General features: G+C 45.3%; 1 protein-coding gene across 1 annotated transcript in view; it reads left to right on the top strand.

Moving 5' to 3' along the window:
- The window catches only part of SYNPR (synaptoporin), a 111,632-nt gene extending 94,901 nt beyond the window's left edge, over nt 1-16,731 (top strand). Inside the window, exons 4-6 of the mRNA XM_050904584.1 lie at nt 3,989-4,187; nt 13,992-14,183; nt 14,955-16,731. Coding sequence (XP_050760541.1) covers nt 3,989-4,187; nt 13,992-14,183; nt 14,955-15,221 — 658 coding nt within the window. The 3' untranslated portion in view covers nt 15,222-16,731. The remainder of the gene's footprint in view (nt 1-3,988; nt 4,188-13,991; nt 14,184-14,954) is intronic.

The following is a 16,731-nucleotide window of genomic DNA, read 5'->3' as shown; positions in this document are numbered from 1 at the left end:
TGGTAGAAGAAACCTCAGAAGCCCTTAATTACTGTGACTTCATCAGCGAAACTTGACTGCCTTTGGTGGACTTGCTTCAGATGCAAGTGAATTTGAGGGAATTCAGACCTGGATGGCTTGGCAATGGCGGCTGTCGTTAGCAAACAGACCCAGCAGGCGAAGGGGATGGTGTCAGTAGCAATGAGCAGCGAGGATGACCTTAGTGCTGCTCCGCTGAGTGTGGGGTACGAGGTCACATTCCCGAGTCATCAACTTTATTTCTGAATTAAGAACAATAAGCAGTGTAATACAAGGCAAAAAGCACTGTCCAGCTCATTTTTGAAGAAACTTAGAGGGGAAAGGCTTTTCCTTACTTATTTCCCTAATTAGGTAAATTCATTACTGAAGTGTTCCTTATTTGCATTGTCCGTCAGTCAGTGAAAATCACTTCTGCTGATGCAGCCCAACAGTATTGCTCAGATGTGAAAGTGCAAAGGGCGTGATTGCAAAAGGTCACTCTCAGGGCTTCCGATTTTATTTAGGAAATGGAGAGGCAAAGGTGAAATGCAGGGGTGGTGCTGGAAATAAGAAGAGCAGCAGAAGGAAGACACTGGCCAAGGATGACTTGAAGGAAAAGGTGGGGTGTAAAGAATGAGAGATAAGAGAAGATGAAAGAAGAATAAATCACGAGGAAGTAAAAGGCAGAACAGGTAGAATTACATCAAAAGTGGGAGGCAGAGGTAGAAGCAATTAATTTTTTGTGAGTCATCACCAAGCCATCCTGCCCCCAGAAAGGCTGACTCAGCAACATCAGTGCAAAAATCAAAGCTTTCTGAGATGCCATTCTAGATCAAAGAGGTTTCGATTAGTAAAACTGGATTTTCTGTCACTGATCCTCCCCTGCTTTAAAGAAACTTTTCAAATGCATCTTGCAAAGTCAGCATCCACCCTAACCACCCCAGGGCTTGGCTCACTCACCTCTCTTCCCTGCCACGTCTCCTCTTCCCAGGTCTGAGTCACGGTCTATTTTGGGGCCCTTTGCACAACTGAGATCTCGGTTGTTTAGGCAGAGGTGAGGTGGCCACCAGAGGCACCAATTACTGCACATCCTCTTAGAGGCTAGGGAAATCTAAAAAGAAAAGCAAGTGAATAAAAATAACTTGATGGAAGAAGGCTTCTGTGATCTGGTGTATCCCTGACAGACGCTTGGCCACAAAAGCACTGCTGGGAAGATACGAGTGTGATGTTAATATAATATATGAACATTTTTTTCTGGCTTATCACGATTCAGAACTAAGGTGTAGTCAGGAAAACATGGAATAGAAAAGGAAAGTGGTCTCAGTTACTTTACCATGTTTCAGAAAGGCTGGTGGGTTGTTGGTGATTAGACTGGATGGGGCTGTGGTGACTGAGGCCAGTTGGAGGGGCAGGGGGTGGGCAGCAACTCCCAGTCTAAATCTTAATAGAAACATTCCTTAAGTTATTTCATCTTTGGTATGCGCAGGAGTTTGAACGGCTACTTGCAACACCATGCGTTGCCCAGTGTGCTATTTCAGGACTCCAGGGGAGAAAAAAAAAACCAACACCCTAAAGACGTGTTTTACACAATAAAATGCATGCAGAATTGCCTTGTTCTTTTTTTTCCCCAAAGCAATCAGATTGTATTTAATGTAGCTCGGCCCAGTTCCATAGTGCCTGTGCAAGTAATGTGAGGGCCAAAGCAATTCTTTAAAGCCTATTTGCAGTGTGAGGTGATAACATCAAACTATAGAGCTCCCACCATCGCAGCAAAGTCTGGCTTTCCCACGAGGGGCCAGAGCCTTCTCGCTGTGCTCGGCTGGAAAAGCAGATACTGCATCCTGCAGCGGGGCACTTAAAAAGCAGCTGTGGTACCTGAGTGTGGCTGTTCAAACACAGCAAACGTAGTTAATTATTTAAGAACCAGAAAATGCTACTTGGGGGGGGGGAAGACAACAACAACAAAAAAAAACCAAACAAAAAAACCACCCAATCTTGAACACCTTTGTGTTGAGTTGCAAAGTATGGGCTGACTGGGGGATGCTGGGTCTGCCAGTGGATGGGAGCACAGGGTGGTCCCCAGGTCTGGCTCTGCACACCATCGCAGGTGTCCTCCCTGCCCCAGGCTGCAGCCCCATAGCCTGGGTGGAAGGTGCAACCTGGCTTGAACCCAGCCTCAAGCCCTGAAGTAAAGATAGGACCTGAGGAGGACTGTGAGCGCAGCCTCTGGGTGCACAGCATTGTATTCCCCTGGGGAAGGAGGGATGGGGTCAAGTTTCCTGATGCAAAACTCCACAGAGGCTGCCGCTGTTTTCAAGGGGGTTTGTGCTGGGTTCCCAGTTTTGTTCTGTGTCAATACAGCGCCCAAGCAGCTGTGCATGAGGAAAGCAGGGAAAGCTTTCTTTTCTTTTTGCATGCAAATCATGCATTTCAAATCTTTCCGTAATCCTGGTGATGGATAAAACAAAACCACTTTCTCTCCAGGCTGCAAAATTAGCATGACAGGCACTAGGAAATCTTCCTTCCCCTTTTCCCCCCATCTTTAGGAAAGAACAATAAGCTCTGACAAAAAGTGTGCGTGCACTGATGCCAGGAAGCTTTGAAACCAAGTCAGGAAACTGTCTGATCGTGAGCGTTAGAGTCTCTCTCGTGCGTTCAGTTTTCATCAGACTTCGCTGTGTTTGCGTAGGGGAGGCGACTCAGCCGCTGCTCATCGCCGCAATCTAGGCAGACGTGTTTCTTCTTTTCATCCCACCACTACTATAGTGACGGAAGCTCAGGGAAGAAAATGCCTGAGGTAAACAACCGGCGTTATGCATCAGCCACTGATGAAAAGGTTCTGCCTACGCGTTTGGGCACATTTAGTTTGGACCAGGAAAAGCAAAAAGTCATGCAATCCTTCAACGTCCATTAATCCATCTTCTGTGATTTCTACTGCGGGTACTTTGTTTTCCTCTGGGGACCTAACTTTTTGTTTAGTCATATAGTCATGGCTGCTGCTGCCGTTGGCTCGCTGTTGCACACATTAATTGCCCTCGAGCAGAGGAATGTCTCCCAGAAGGCCTCATCCTTTCTCTGCACCAGATCATAACTTCTTTAATTGCTGCTATTAACTTGCTGCTGGCTTCGTCCCCTCTGCTCTCCCCCTGCGCAGAGCAGAACAGCGTGATCCCTCGTCGGGCCCCATGTCCCCGCTGATGCTAATCTGGGCCGTGCAACAGGACCTGCCAAAGTACCCCCTCCAAGGATCCACTTTCTGAATCAGAAATTAAAATTATTACAGCAAAAAAAGGTCTGGCAGGAGCTGCCAGACAGAACCACAAACCTGTTAGCTCAGTCGCTGATTGCAAACGGTGTGAGTGCAAGGTTAGGGCTTTGATTGCTTAAACCAGGGCATGCGGACTGTTTCTTTGACCCAAGTTATGTATTTCTGCTGCAGCTTGGTTTTAAAAGCTTTTAATGTAGAGGCACTATATGGCTCGCAGCCCCATAGGCTAACAGCCACAGGTAGGTGTGCACTAGGCAGTTTTACATAAGGAAGTCGTGAGCTTCCAAACAGAGGTATCCCATGGCCTTAATATAGAGGATAAGACCTGTTTTCTGCCGCCTTGATTGTAAGAATTCAAGAATCAAATTGTTTCTCATCTTACCCTTTTTCAGTTGTTGCCATGGCAAAACCCCAGAGAGGAAGGGGGGGTTTGTACCAAACCACTGGAACATCAACTTTTCTCTGAGATTGATTAAAAGATGAGTTCAGGTCCTCAGTCTCACCTAGAAGAACTTTACTTTTCACACGGAAATAACCTCACGTGTACGAGCAGCTCTGAAGAGCACAGCCCACAAGACTACTTATAGGGCCAGTTATTCAAGCAGGAGATCAGTGCGCATCAGGAATGAGCTAGGGAGGCAGAGCAAATGTATTTATATCTTTATTCAGGTAACAGTTTCCTTTTTCTATACTTCACCTGCCGCTCTTTGGGATGTTTTCCAGGTTGCATCAAGTGAATTTCGATGCTCCCACTTGTGAAGGCAAGCGCCGAGAAAAGCTCTCCTTGATAGGGGACTTCTCCTCTTCGGCGGAGTTCTTCGTCACCATTGCAGTCTTCGCCTTCCTCTACTCGCTGGCTGCCACCGTGGTTTATATCTTCTTCCAGAACAAGTACCGTGAAAACAACAGAGGGCCTCTAATTGTAAGTGTGCATTTGCAGCGTTTTCAGGCGTAGGTCTTAACCTCTTGCTTTTTTGGTGGTTGAGGCTGTGGCATGGTCTGGGAGATGCAAGTGGCCCAATGCCCAAAGCATCTCTGCATTCACCTGGGTCTTTTATCTTAATGGTGATTTAAACATTTAACATCAAGGGTAACAGAGACTATATGCAGGTGGAGTTTAGTCCTAATCTTGTATGTACTTGTGGGATTCCCTGCTTCTCTCCCACTGCCTGCAGTGATGATGTTCACACAAATAATGAACATGTTGCAGGATTGGGGTCCAAGCCATACATCTGTGACAGCAGAGCTTCATCGGTGGGGAAAAAAGGGAAGAGGAGATCTTAGGCATCATCCTAGCAGATAAAAGAAACTATGTCCATGACCAAAGTCTACCCAGGGAGATTGCTTATTGCTAATTACTGCTGGGTTCAGCCAAATTATTTTGCTTTGGAGAATTATGGGGCTGGTTTTCCGGTATTACCCTGAGCTCCCAGAACATTTGTGTCTCCGCGCTGGTTTATGAGGCTACTCACTTTCCAGTTATCTTTCTATGTACCCATCAAGCTGTGGCGGTTTGTGCCTTTATTTTTCTTTTTACTGATTCCTGAAGGCTTGTGATAAAAAGCAAGTGCTGCTGTGCATTCGTTTTCTCATAAATCAAGACTGTAAAGCCAGTGAGAGCTATTTTGTTCTAGATGTCCATTACCTGTTAGTGCATCACGCCCCGTGATACACCCCTTGGTCTTGCTAGGCAGCTGTGTGCTGATCCTCCGCTGCGCTGAAGTTGGGTCAGGTCTCTGCATCTGCGGGCTGTAGGGTTGCCTCACACTCTCCCTTCCACGGGCAACCCTCTCCTCCGTGACTGCAAGGATAAGGTTATGCTAAGGTAGAGGAAATATTTCTCTGAAGTCTTGGTGTGAGGAGAGCAATTCAAAGGGAAAGCGAGGGGAGTTTAGTGAGGACCGACGTAAGGAAAGAGTTAGTTCTTGTCGTGGTTTAACCCCAGCCAGCAACTAAGCACCACGCAGCCGCTCGCTCACTCCTCCCTGCTCCCAGTGGGATGGGGAGTAGAATCGGGCAAAAAAAAGTAAAACTCGTGGGTTGAGATAAGAACAGCTTAATAACTAAAGTAAAATAAAATACTAACAATAATAATAGTAATAAAAATGTAATAATAATAATAATTGTAGTGAAAAGGAATAGAACAAAAAAAAGAGAGAAATAAAACCCAAGAAAAGACAAGCGATGCACAATGCAGTTGCTCACCACCTGCTGACTGATGCCCAAGCAGCGATCTGCGCCTCCTGGCCAACTTCCCCCCTGTTTCTATACTGGGCATGACGTTCCATGGTATGGAATACCCCTTTGGCTAGTTCGGGTCAGCTGCCCCGGCTCTGCTCCCTCCCAGCTCCTTGCACACCTGCTTGCTGGCAGAGCATGGGAAACTGAAAAGTCCTTAACCGAGGATAAGTGCTACTTAGCAACAACTGAAACATCAGCGTGTTATCAACATTATTCTCACACTAAATCCAAAACACACTGTACCAGCTACTAAGAAGAAAATTCACTCTATCCCAGTCAAAACCAGGGCAGTTCTGGATTTCAGAAAAATCTAAAGTTTATGACTGACAGAAAACAGACATTTGGCTCAGACTTGTCCTTAAGTGCCTGAAAGCCACCAATAAAGAGCATCATAAAAATATAACAGAAAGGAAAATAAATCACCAGCACAGAAAGGCTGTACCTGTTAAAGGAAATAACTACAGTAACAGCAAGCAAAAGATTAAACTGTAGGAAGGTAATCTTAGCATCATGGGGTTTTGAGGGAAAGATTTTCCTGCTGCAAGGAGATGTGAGTTGTTTTATTTAAGTTTGCATAATTCAAAACTAATGACTTGTTACAGAAGGAAAAATTGTCATTCCACATCAAAGGAAATGAATCTCCTTCATTTGGGGGTTGTTGTGACCTTTCCTCTCCCTAGAAAATGGTGAGGAAAGGAGGGGAAATCTTCACAGAGGAGAGGTAGAACAGGCAAGATAAAGGGGTCTCTACAGACACAGTAAATAAATAAAGTGCTTTGCTTCTGCTTGATTCAGTTGATATTAAGTAATATCTCATTTCAAACTGTCTCATCAAGGAATTAGTTGCAGAGATCTGCCATTTTAATTTTCTTGCAGAAAATGATTCTTTCTTCTGACCAACCACATTATCCTGTGTAGCAATAGAAAAAGGAAAGAGAAAAATAATACTAATATGTCAGATTATGATGTGGCCGTTTGCCGTTGTCCAAGACTTTCCTGATACAGCTGCTGCAGTCATGCTTGTCACAGGATGCACGGTGCAATCCACTACAGCATTAACGTGGCATTGATTTAATTTGCTCTGTGTAATGGATTGTAATTGAATCTACACGTTAAATTTAACCCGTGTCTGTTACCAAAGCCTCTGTTTGCAATTCCCCAGTCTTTAAACCAAGCCTAAATGACCTTATTTGTTCAGAATATAAAGATGCTTCTGAGTTTGTCCTACAGCAAAAGCAGCTGCTGCCGGTGAGTGGTGGTGGGAAGCAGCTGAGGGTTATGCTCAGCTTATGCCTGCCAGGAAGGGAGTCCCATCTGCCCCAGCCACACGCTCCAGCATCTCCTTTGCACTGCCAGCTCTGTTGTGTTGGGTATTTTTAGCAAAAAGACCCTTTTTCACCTGAGCCACATCCTTGCTGGTCTCCCTGGCAGTTGCCCAGTGCAATGATTGCAGCACCACAGCCTGACTGGGACAGGGTGTGAGTCCTACTGTGCAGTGGAGATGTAAGAAAAATGCAGAGCCCCAGGCAGAGAAAAAGCAAGCAGCTGTAGCCATGAGGAATTCAAGGGTCAAGGGAAACTCGGAGTGCAAACCGGCTTCCCACGGCTGCAGGGCTCACGTAAGGGATGTAATGCATTGCGCAGAGGAGGCAGGCGACGCATCCTCCAGCTCCAGGCAGATGCTACGCTGAACTGACGTAGCCAGCAAGATCACACGTATATCAGATCAGATGTGTGACTATGTCTCATCCCTGAGATTGTTCCTCCCAAAGAAAAATGCTGCAGAAATCTGAGGTGCTTTGTACACGCCTGAGTCCAGGCAGCATTCCCCAGCACGTGTCGGTGCAGGAGGCAGGGCAGCCCTTGCTCCTTCGTCACCAGGCGGGATCCGTGTGTCAGGCACCGTTTCCAGACTACCAGTTTTTTACCTCTTAGTGAAGAGGTAGAAGATGATAGTTTTATCTGTCCTTGCTTCTGCTGCAGTGCCTGATCACAATTTCATATTTAAAACCATTCCCATTTTAAGCCTTGTACTTCCTCTTGGCTTGATAGTTGCTCAGTCTGGGATGACATCTGCCTTTAAGTGGCACCCTCTCAGAGCTGGCTGCCTTTCTTCCTGACAAATTTTCAGAATTTGAAAAATGAGTATGACAGGAAAAGTGGGGAGAGGAAAAAAAACTTTCACTTGAAATTTTAAAATATTTTTTCAAAAAACCCTTGCACAGGCAGTCAGAGCACCATCAATGCATTACCAACTTGCAGCGGCCTGACTGGATGCAGAATATAAGATCATAAAGAATTTAATGACCACTAAGTCATGAGAAACTTGCAGAGAAAATTTCAGTCACAAATGTTTCAAGTTTACCTTGTTTATACAGATATAGGGAAACCCAACTGCACGTGCTGAGATCTCAGCGAAGCATCACTTTAGCTGTGGAAAAATATTTTAACGTTCAGTGTGAAGTGAGACATCATGGCAAGGAAATATTTCCAGTAGGAGAAGCTGTTAACTCCTTCCATGGCTGTTTGGATGGCACCGGCATGTTTTATTCACTGTGCAGTGAGCCATGTCTGTTGCTAACGTTGCTTGTCAGGTTTTAGGGATAAAAATCTTCCTTTTGGTCACACAGGGCCCCGGTTGTGTTACTCATTTGTGATGGAGGTGGGAGTCCCCCCTTCCCACGGGGCTGTCAGCAGCGAGCCCTTGCCGTGTGTGCCCTCTGCTTGCCTTGCTGGCTCCATGGAGAGATCGTTCGGGGGGGTTCATACTAGGTAGAAAAACCTAAGAGAGGACCTTGGACTCCCAATTCCTAAATCAACAAGGAGCAGTTTACCAGGGATTAAATACCTAATAGATATGTGCAGTGTGTTTCTGAGCTCTGCAAACCGCAGCTGTGATTTTAATTTTGTTGCAAACTCCCGCCCGATGCACTTGTACAGCGAGGAGCTGGGGGCTCGCCTCGGCAGTTACAACAAGTGCAAGCCAGTTTCTCAAATGACTGATTAGTGCTCAAGAGCCAGAAACATTTTAAAGAAATTAATTGGAGATGGTGACTTGGACTTTAATGAATGCAATGCATGAAATCTCACCAGTTTTCAGTGTATCTGCATCTCTCAGACCAACCTAAGCTGGTTTCCACTCATGTAACACCTCGTACCCTGGGAAGGCGTTGCTGGTTTGCAGTGAGAGCAGAGATGAGCTGCAGCCTGGGACTGCCACCCCAAGCGCCTCTGTCTCGATACCCTGCTTCAGATCAGTATGTTTGCAGGTGCTTGCAAGCAAACGCTAACCGACCCAACAGTTAGTCCTGTGCTGAAGTTTTAGGGCATCGGGGTAGATGCTTCCATAGATCTCTGGAGCGGGAAAATAAAGAAAGAATAGTCACGGTCAGTGTGTATCAGTACCCATCACTCAGACTTTTTATTTGGAAAAAATATGGAAAAAAAGACTATTTTTTCCATAGTTTCTATACCCCATAGGTACTCCATTTAAAACCCACACTCTGACAACTCTGTCTCTATGTGCCTTCAGGTTTGTCTTCGGCAAGTTCTAGATTGGCCATGAAAAACCACATACATTCATGTATAAATGTAAATCACTTTATTAGTATTCCAATCAATTAATATAAAAGCATAAAATTATTTAGCCAAGAAAAGTGACTGACATAGCCCTGAAAAGAGATATTTCATTTTTGTAGTGATTACTTGATAATCTCATTCTTACAGTTAATAAAGATGCTTACATGTAAGAAGATGAGATCTTTCCTTTGCATCTGGAGTCCTGTGAATAATCACATTAAGCAGAAAGGCATTTGGTTCTTTACATATGTTGTGGACCAAGTGAGTTAAGTACACTCCTAGTCTGCTCTTTGGAGATGTCTTTGATTAAACATGTTTTATTTCCTTGCCTTTGTCCAGCTTTCTAGAAAATAGGAGAAGAATAAAAAGCCATCTGTAAAAACAAAGACTGAATCCTTTGCAGTTAAAAAATGAAATTATGAATAACCTGAATAATTCTTTGCATTTCAAAGACCTGTTTCAGCCCGCTGTTGTCGTCTCCTTTTTGAAACACAAGCCACGGTGACCTTGCTGTACACGCTGGTGCCTCCCAAAGGGCTCTGCACGTCCCTGCCAGAAGCAAGCTTGCAAGGCCATACACTGTTGCAAGAAGCGCCTAATTCTTTCAAAGCTTCATCCGTCAGAAAATCTGGGGTGGGACCTTGTTCAAACCGAGCTAAAATGGCACTGTAGGAAGGCGTTTGCTGCCTGCTGTTGGCCACTTGACCAGGCTGGGGCCGGGGCTATGGCTCTCGCTGGGGTGTTTCTTGAATTTTTAGGTCAGTTGTGACTGTGAAAGCAAATCCTCTGAGTAGTTTGCCCCTGCTGGGGTAAAGAAATCTCCCTCTGCTCCTGCATGGCTGTCCATGAAACCCGTTGGCAGTGCTGCCTGGCTAGGCAGGCTGGGAGGGTTTATAGGCTTTGGTGTTTGAGGAGTTGCTTCCTTGTATGCTGTAAATGTACGAGAGGGTTTTGTCAAATGAAAAGGTTTTGTAGCATGAGCGTTAGCGGATGGAAACGCTTGCAGAGAGGCACTGAAATCCCTGTGTGGAAGCCAGTTACGGGGCCAGCAGCTGCGGTTCAGCGAGGGGGGAGGGAGTGCAAGCACAGCAGGGATGCTAGGTGCCCTCCGGCCAGGCTGGAGCTGAGGTTTTGCATGTTTTCAAACGTAACAGCCCAGGGCCGTCGTGCCAAACTTGGACCACGTTGGCCAGGAGGGAGAGCAGGGCACGGAGTGCGCGCGGGGACACGTGTGTTACAGCACTCCGGGGGTTGCTGAAGCCACCGACCAGCTCGGAGCAGACGGAACGCGTCCCCTTTCCGAGCAAACAAGCAGCTTCTGCAGATGCTTTTGGCTGGGTGAGGTGGCGCTGGACACTGGGGGATCCGAAACTGCGCTCGCGAGACTTAAGCAACTGTAAGTGGCTGCCCCCTCCAAAGACGGGCATTTTGCAAAAGCCAGTGGCTTGATAGCAAGGAGAAATGGTTCAGTTGCCATGAAAAGAAAAGGCATTCACAGTTCTATTCTAAAACATAATATATAAAATTGTTCCAAGTAGGCATTTTTGGCAAACTCAGTAATAGCAAGTTTCAACTTGAAAAAGGCAGCAAGAATTTTTTTTTTTGTTACACATACTTCAGGCTCTTAAAAACTCCCTCCTTGGATATTCAGCATATTTTAAATCTTGTTTTCTGCTTTCTCCTACACGTTCCTATTTTGCCTCCTTCCCAAAGGCACCTGTAGGCAGACCAAAGTATCTCAGCTGAGATCTGAGAAAGAAACTTTGTAATTAGGAGTATAGTCTAACCGTACAACAATACACACTGAAGAGATCTGTAGACATCATTTCAAGAGTCCAACTACAAAAATTACTTTGCTCCAAAGAAAAAAAAAACCACCCATGCTATGGGGATATTAAACATTCAAATGCAAGATTTGTTTTAGTATGCAGACACTCTGGCTTTAATTACCAAGGAGAAATTCCCCAGATAGACATTAAGCCACAGAACAGCTTAGCTTGAAATTCACTTTTATTTTCAGCATGTCATTATCTTGTAACTCTGTTCCACCCAGAGCTGTGAAAATGTTCAGCCAGAAATCCAAACCCACTGGAAAAAAAGAGAGGTACAAGTTCCAGCCAAAACTGAAGGTTAGCAAAGATTCAAAATAAATAGGAAGACACGAGTTTACTCTAGTCGTATGTTTTGCTCCTTGCACAGTGCAGAGGAGACGGAACAAATCCTCCAAGAGCCCGAGTCCGGCCATGTAGCCTTGGTGAGAGCACCTGCTGAAAAAATCCTGGTGTTTCATTACCCTTTCTGTCCCATCTTCTTGACAAGCTGTTGGCCGGCTGGTGGACGGGCTGCATGGTTTCTTCTCGGAGTCCCACTGTGCGATCTGTCCCTTTTGGCTCCGTGTGTTTCTTGCACCCAGCCAGCCTTTACAGTTTTGGAGAGTTCCTGTATAAAAGGGGTGATCCCAGCCCCCCAGGAGCGGGGACCCTTTCCCCAAGGCTCTGATCCCCTCTCAAATAGGGGAATTAGTGGCAGAGAGGGTAGGGTCGGGCAGGGTTAGGCTTGTGGGGACACCTTGGTGCAGGGGAGCAGAGGAAGTCAGAAGAAGGCTGGAGGATGGGGTGAGATGGAGAAGACAAGACCTGAGACATAATATGAAATACTTTGTCCCTTTAGGACCAGCCCCTCAACTGCACAGAGCTACTGGATGTTCCTAGCAGTACTTTATAGCCCAAGACATGAGCTACTAGCAGTTAGAGTGAGGGACTCCTGCAGATTGCAGTCATTTGTGCCACGAGTTGTGCAAATGCCTCACCAACATGGGGTCAAGATCTGCCAGCTCGACAGCAGGTCTGAACCCCTGCTGCTGCCACCTGCTTGAGGAACTTTGCTCGCTTTTAAAACTTCCCTCTTTTTAGCAGGTTTAAGCTCCTACGTCGTGTTACTTTTGGTCAGTTTGTCTCTGCTTCAAATTCCTGCCTGCTGTTATGCATTTATTTTGTTGTTATTGCCAATGCACTGATTGCAGAGCTTGATTTAGCTTGCAGAGTCTAAAAGGGTGGTGGCATTGAGAGAGAATTGCTTGTCATTTTAAAAATGTATTCCCCACAACTCTAGCGTGTCCTCGTCTATTGTGTCAATCAGAACCTATATGGGGGCTTGGCATCCAGGTAGATATCATGTCAAACCTCATAGCAAATAAAGAGCATATCCCATCATAATCCACAGCTCAGTGAATATCTGGTGTTTCTACCAGCTGGAATTTTTAGAAAATGTTTGCAATTGAACTCTTGCCTCTAGGAGTTTGTTTCTCATTCAGTTACTGCTAGGACATATAAGATACCATAATTTCTTTTGCTGGAAATGTCCCTGAGAGGAAAAATTACTCTGGGCTATATGCCTCTGCCTACCCGGAGTCTTTTTGGGTGTTAAGATAGTTGTCAGCTCCTGGGCTTCACGCTCTTCAAGAGAGCCCATTTGGGCAGCATGGAGGGAGGTCAGAGGAGCTCAAAGCTCGGTGGCAGACACAGGCCTGCAGAAAACAAATTGTGGCACTGTTAAAAGAGAAGGATGTATCCTTTGGGAAAGCATCCAAGCACAGTTAATTTAATCCCATCTGTGTGAGCGGAGAAATCCTTTGTTCATGGCTGACTTGTGCGGCTGGTTTATTGACTGGTGCCTCTTCCATTGTGACCGAGGCTCTCGTCCTCAGTTCCCGCAGTGCCGCGGAGAGCTCCTTCCCCAAATGTCAGGTGTGCTTGTAGAAGATGAGAATGATGTTTCCTAGGGATCACTTATTTCCTTGGATAGCTACCTGAAACGCTGTGTTCTTAATGAACATTTTCTCTTCCTTCCATGTACACCTTTACTTTGTAAGGGGGAAGGGGAAGCAGCCCCTATGGGAGGTGGGATATCAAGACGCAGCGATGCAGTTAGTGGTATGTTAGACTTTGGCACCTCTACCATCTGTTGTGGGCTGACAGATGGGATGAAATATGACAGCAGAAACGCTCTTCTGTTTTAGCAAGACACAAGAAAGCTTGAAAAATCACACCTCCTCCCTCCTTTCCCCCCAAACCCACACAACAACAGTGTCACTTGGCCACTTGTTCTGGCTAAGACAAGGAGAAGTTTATGCCTGTGCGTGCTCCTGAGAGTCTTTCGAGGGAAAAGTGAGCAGAGTGGTTCAGAGCAGAGCTGTTCGGAGGCGCTGGATCCTGGAGGGACCGCCACCCCTTCTCCCCTCTTTTCATGTGGATGGGAATTAGGAGCAAATGCTTCACTGCGACAGAGAGGAGCTGAGGAGTCTCTGTGCTTGGCAAGTCTTGCTGTTTATTTGTTCACTCGTGATAATTAGTGGCTGTACGGCTTGTGCAGCAGGGACATTTGGCCTTACCTGTAGCTGGTGAGAAAACTCCTCATCTGGTAGCTGAGGATTAGCCAGTTTCAGGTTCTCCCTGAGATGCTGCCGCAGATGGAAACGCTTCCTATCGGAAACCCACCCCGGCTGTCTGTAGGAACACCCAGGGCGAGAGCCAGCCCTCAGGAGGGCTCAGCTCCTTTCCAGGCATCTGTATTTTTTAATTGATCCCAATTCATCAGCCAGGTGCCATGAACAGCCACATTTCCAAGGCAGCTCAGCATCCTGGGTACCAGCCACACGCTTATGGGAATCTGGCCTTGAGGTCAGAGATGCAAACGGCAGCCAAAGGGCTCTGCCCCGTTAGGCACATCAAGTGCTTCTGAAAATTAGCTCTGTAGGTGATGACAGTAATCACAACCTTCCGCAAAATAACAAGCTCTTGTTTTTCCTCTCCTCTGATGCAAGCCTTCAGGTTTCTGGTGATTTTTAATATTTTTTTCTTCCCAATGGACACACCAGTATAATGCTTCTAACTAATTTGTCTTTTAGGATTTCATTGTGACAGTGGTCTTCTCATTCTTGTGGCTAGTGGGCTCATCTGCTTGGGCTAAAGGACTGTCAGATGTAAAGATTGCGACCGACCCAGACGAAGTGCTGTTACTGATGTCTGCCTGCAAACAGCAGTCCAACAAATGCTTGCCTGTTCGCAGCCCTGTTATGTCAAGCCTCAACACTTCGGTTGTAAGTGACTTTGATTGCTACTTTTCACCCTTACCTTGCAAACGTATTTTCATCTCTATTACCCGTGTGTTGACCTAAATCGGCTGGTGTAAACCAGTTAGCTGAAATGATTTAATTGGAAGTACAGTCTTGCTGCGGGGAAAGGCAGAGCGTGACTCACGACAGCTATCTGCCGTGGAGCAGCAGCAGGATGAGCGTGCAGGGCTGGGACGGGGAGAAAGCAAAGTGTCTGTCCAAGTGCATTGGTTGGCCTGTCTGCTTCTAACTTGTTCACTGCAATGCTTTTGAAAAGGAGCCTGTGCGCTTCTTTAGGAAGAAAAGGTTTTGTGCCTTACAGATTCCTTCAAAAATCCTCAAAAAACAACATAAAATTGGTCTTCAGAATGTTTAAAAACAAAAAAAAACCAAAAAAACCCACCCTCCAGGCCAGCCGACCAATTAATATGTCTCTTTTTAATTATTTTCTTTCAATTTTATCTTTCCACAGTTTCTTTAAACTAGATTATGTTTTCAAACAAAAAAAATATTTTGGCCTAAAAACTCAACCTTTTTTTGGAAACAAACAGGAAAATAGACACCTTGTGAGCTCCAGCTAAGGGAGGTGAATTTGGGAATTTGCTCCAAAGCTGAGAAAATTTTCCAGCAGGTTTTGGGAGAAGGATGGACTGGGAGCAGCTTTGACTTCTCCCAGGACCATGCAGGGTCCATAACGTTAGGCTGGGCTGTGGGACTGCGGCTGCTGGGTGACGAGCTCCTCTTCTCCCCACCTAGGTCTTTGGCTTCTTGAACTTTATCCTCTGGGCAGGCAACATTTGGTTTGTGTTTAAGGAGACGGGCTGGCATTCCTCGGGCCAGCGGCACCCTCCGGACACCATGGAGAAGCAGTCCAGCAGCTACAACCAAGGTGGCTACAACCAAGAGAACTACGGGCCGGCTGGTGGCTACAACCAGCCGGGCTCCTACGGCCAGGTGGGTGAATACGGCCAGTCCCAGAGCTACGGCCAGAGCGGGCCAACCTCCTTCGCTAATCAAATCTAGGGTTCCTGCAGCACGAGCTCTTGCATCCCTCACATGTAGAGAGTTTAACACGTCTCAAGTTTCAGTGGTGCCAGATTTTTAAGGGTTTTACATAAACTAATACTACAACACGGTGTTTAATGTCGATTGAAGATCTAAGCCTCCTGAGGCAGATGGGAGGTGGCCGGTGGGCTGGAGTTGGCCTTTTTTTCCCTGACTAGCCAGATACAGGGGATATGCTCATTGCAGGTGGTGACCTGGAGTCGGTGTTGTAGTATGTACTGTAGAGATAACTTTATGGTAGTTTTGTATGTGCTAAGATGGTAGAAGCATTTTGTAGCCTCAAGTCTCTGTAGTATTTAATATGCATAATATAATTGAATTTCCTTCGCATTTTGGTGAAAAACAGAAGTGTTTTACTATTATTTCTACAGATTATTCTGTATATCCATGCATGTAACATTGCACCTAAATTTTCAAAACTGCCTGTCTGTGACTCTTCAGAGCATTTGTTTTGGTTATACCTTTTTGTTTCAGAAGATTTTACTATTATTTCAGTTAACTGAGTCATCCGTAATTTAGTGCATGGATAAGCAGTTTCATACTACCAAATGTCTGGACTGTATAAATGGAACTTCTCAACTTCTGCCACTACGTTTTGTTAAATGTATGTTTAAAAGACGTATGCATCTTTTATATATTTTGCAGAGTTGAATATATGGCTTACCCAAGTTCTGAATGCTTTGTAACTAAAATGTTTTTCCTTGAAATGGCATTCAGTAGTATATATGGTACTTGACCAATGTTTATTCCATTTAACTCAGCTAAGTATTCATTCTATAAATCACTATTTCTATGGATGTTTTGTGAATCTTTTAACGTGAGCTGTGGAGAATAAGGACCAAGTAACTGTGTTATATGTTTACAAAGGTATTTATTTAACTAAGATAAGAGGTGCAGATATCAGTATACAAAACCATGTGAAAATGCCCTGTTGCTTAATGCAGCAAAACATGACAACCGCATGTATTGTTGTGACCTTACAAAGCATAAATATTCATTTATACCCTCTTACAATAAGAAAACCTTTCCATCCGTGCTGTTTCAAGATTGTTAGACAACCCTCTGTTCTGTCGCTGCTCTGAGCGCTAGCTTGGTGCTACTTGAGAATGTAACTGGATTGACCAAATAACCCAGGCTTAGAGGAACTCATCCTAAAATAGCCGGAGTCAGACTTGTAGCCTGTTCGGATTTCTGCCTGGGAAATTCAGCCCTTCCTTACTACAGCATATGGGATGCATTGACACGAACGAAAGCCTGAAGCACAATATACTAATCAAAACTGATCATCTGCATTTCTAAATCAAAGTGTATCAGTATATAATCTTATTGTATGAGCTGTAATGTTGAAAGCATCTTAGCTTAAAACAGCTTAGTCTCTTCTATGATTGTTGTAACCAATTTATGGCTACTCGGTGGATGAATCTATATTGTGATATCTACTTGACCCTAATAAAGTTATTGCATACAA

The sequence above is a fragment of the Gymnogyps californianus genome, chromosome 13 (assembly GCF_018139145.2).
Source record: "Gymnogyps californianus isolate 813 chromosome 13, ASM1813914v2, whole genome shotgun sequence".
In the NCBI taxonomy this organism is placed as follows: domain Eukaryota; kingdom Metazoa; phylum Chordata; class Aves; order Accipitriformes; family Cathartidae; genus Gymnogyps; species Gymnogyps californianus.
Note: the sequence above shows the minus strand (reverse complement) of the source record. Positions and strands in the feature narration are given on the sequence as shown.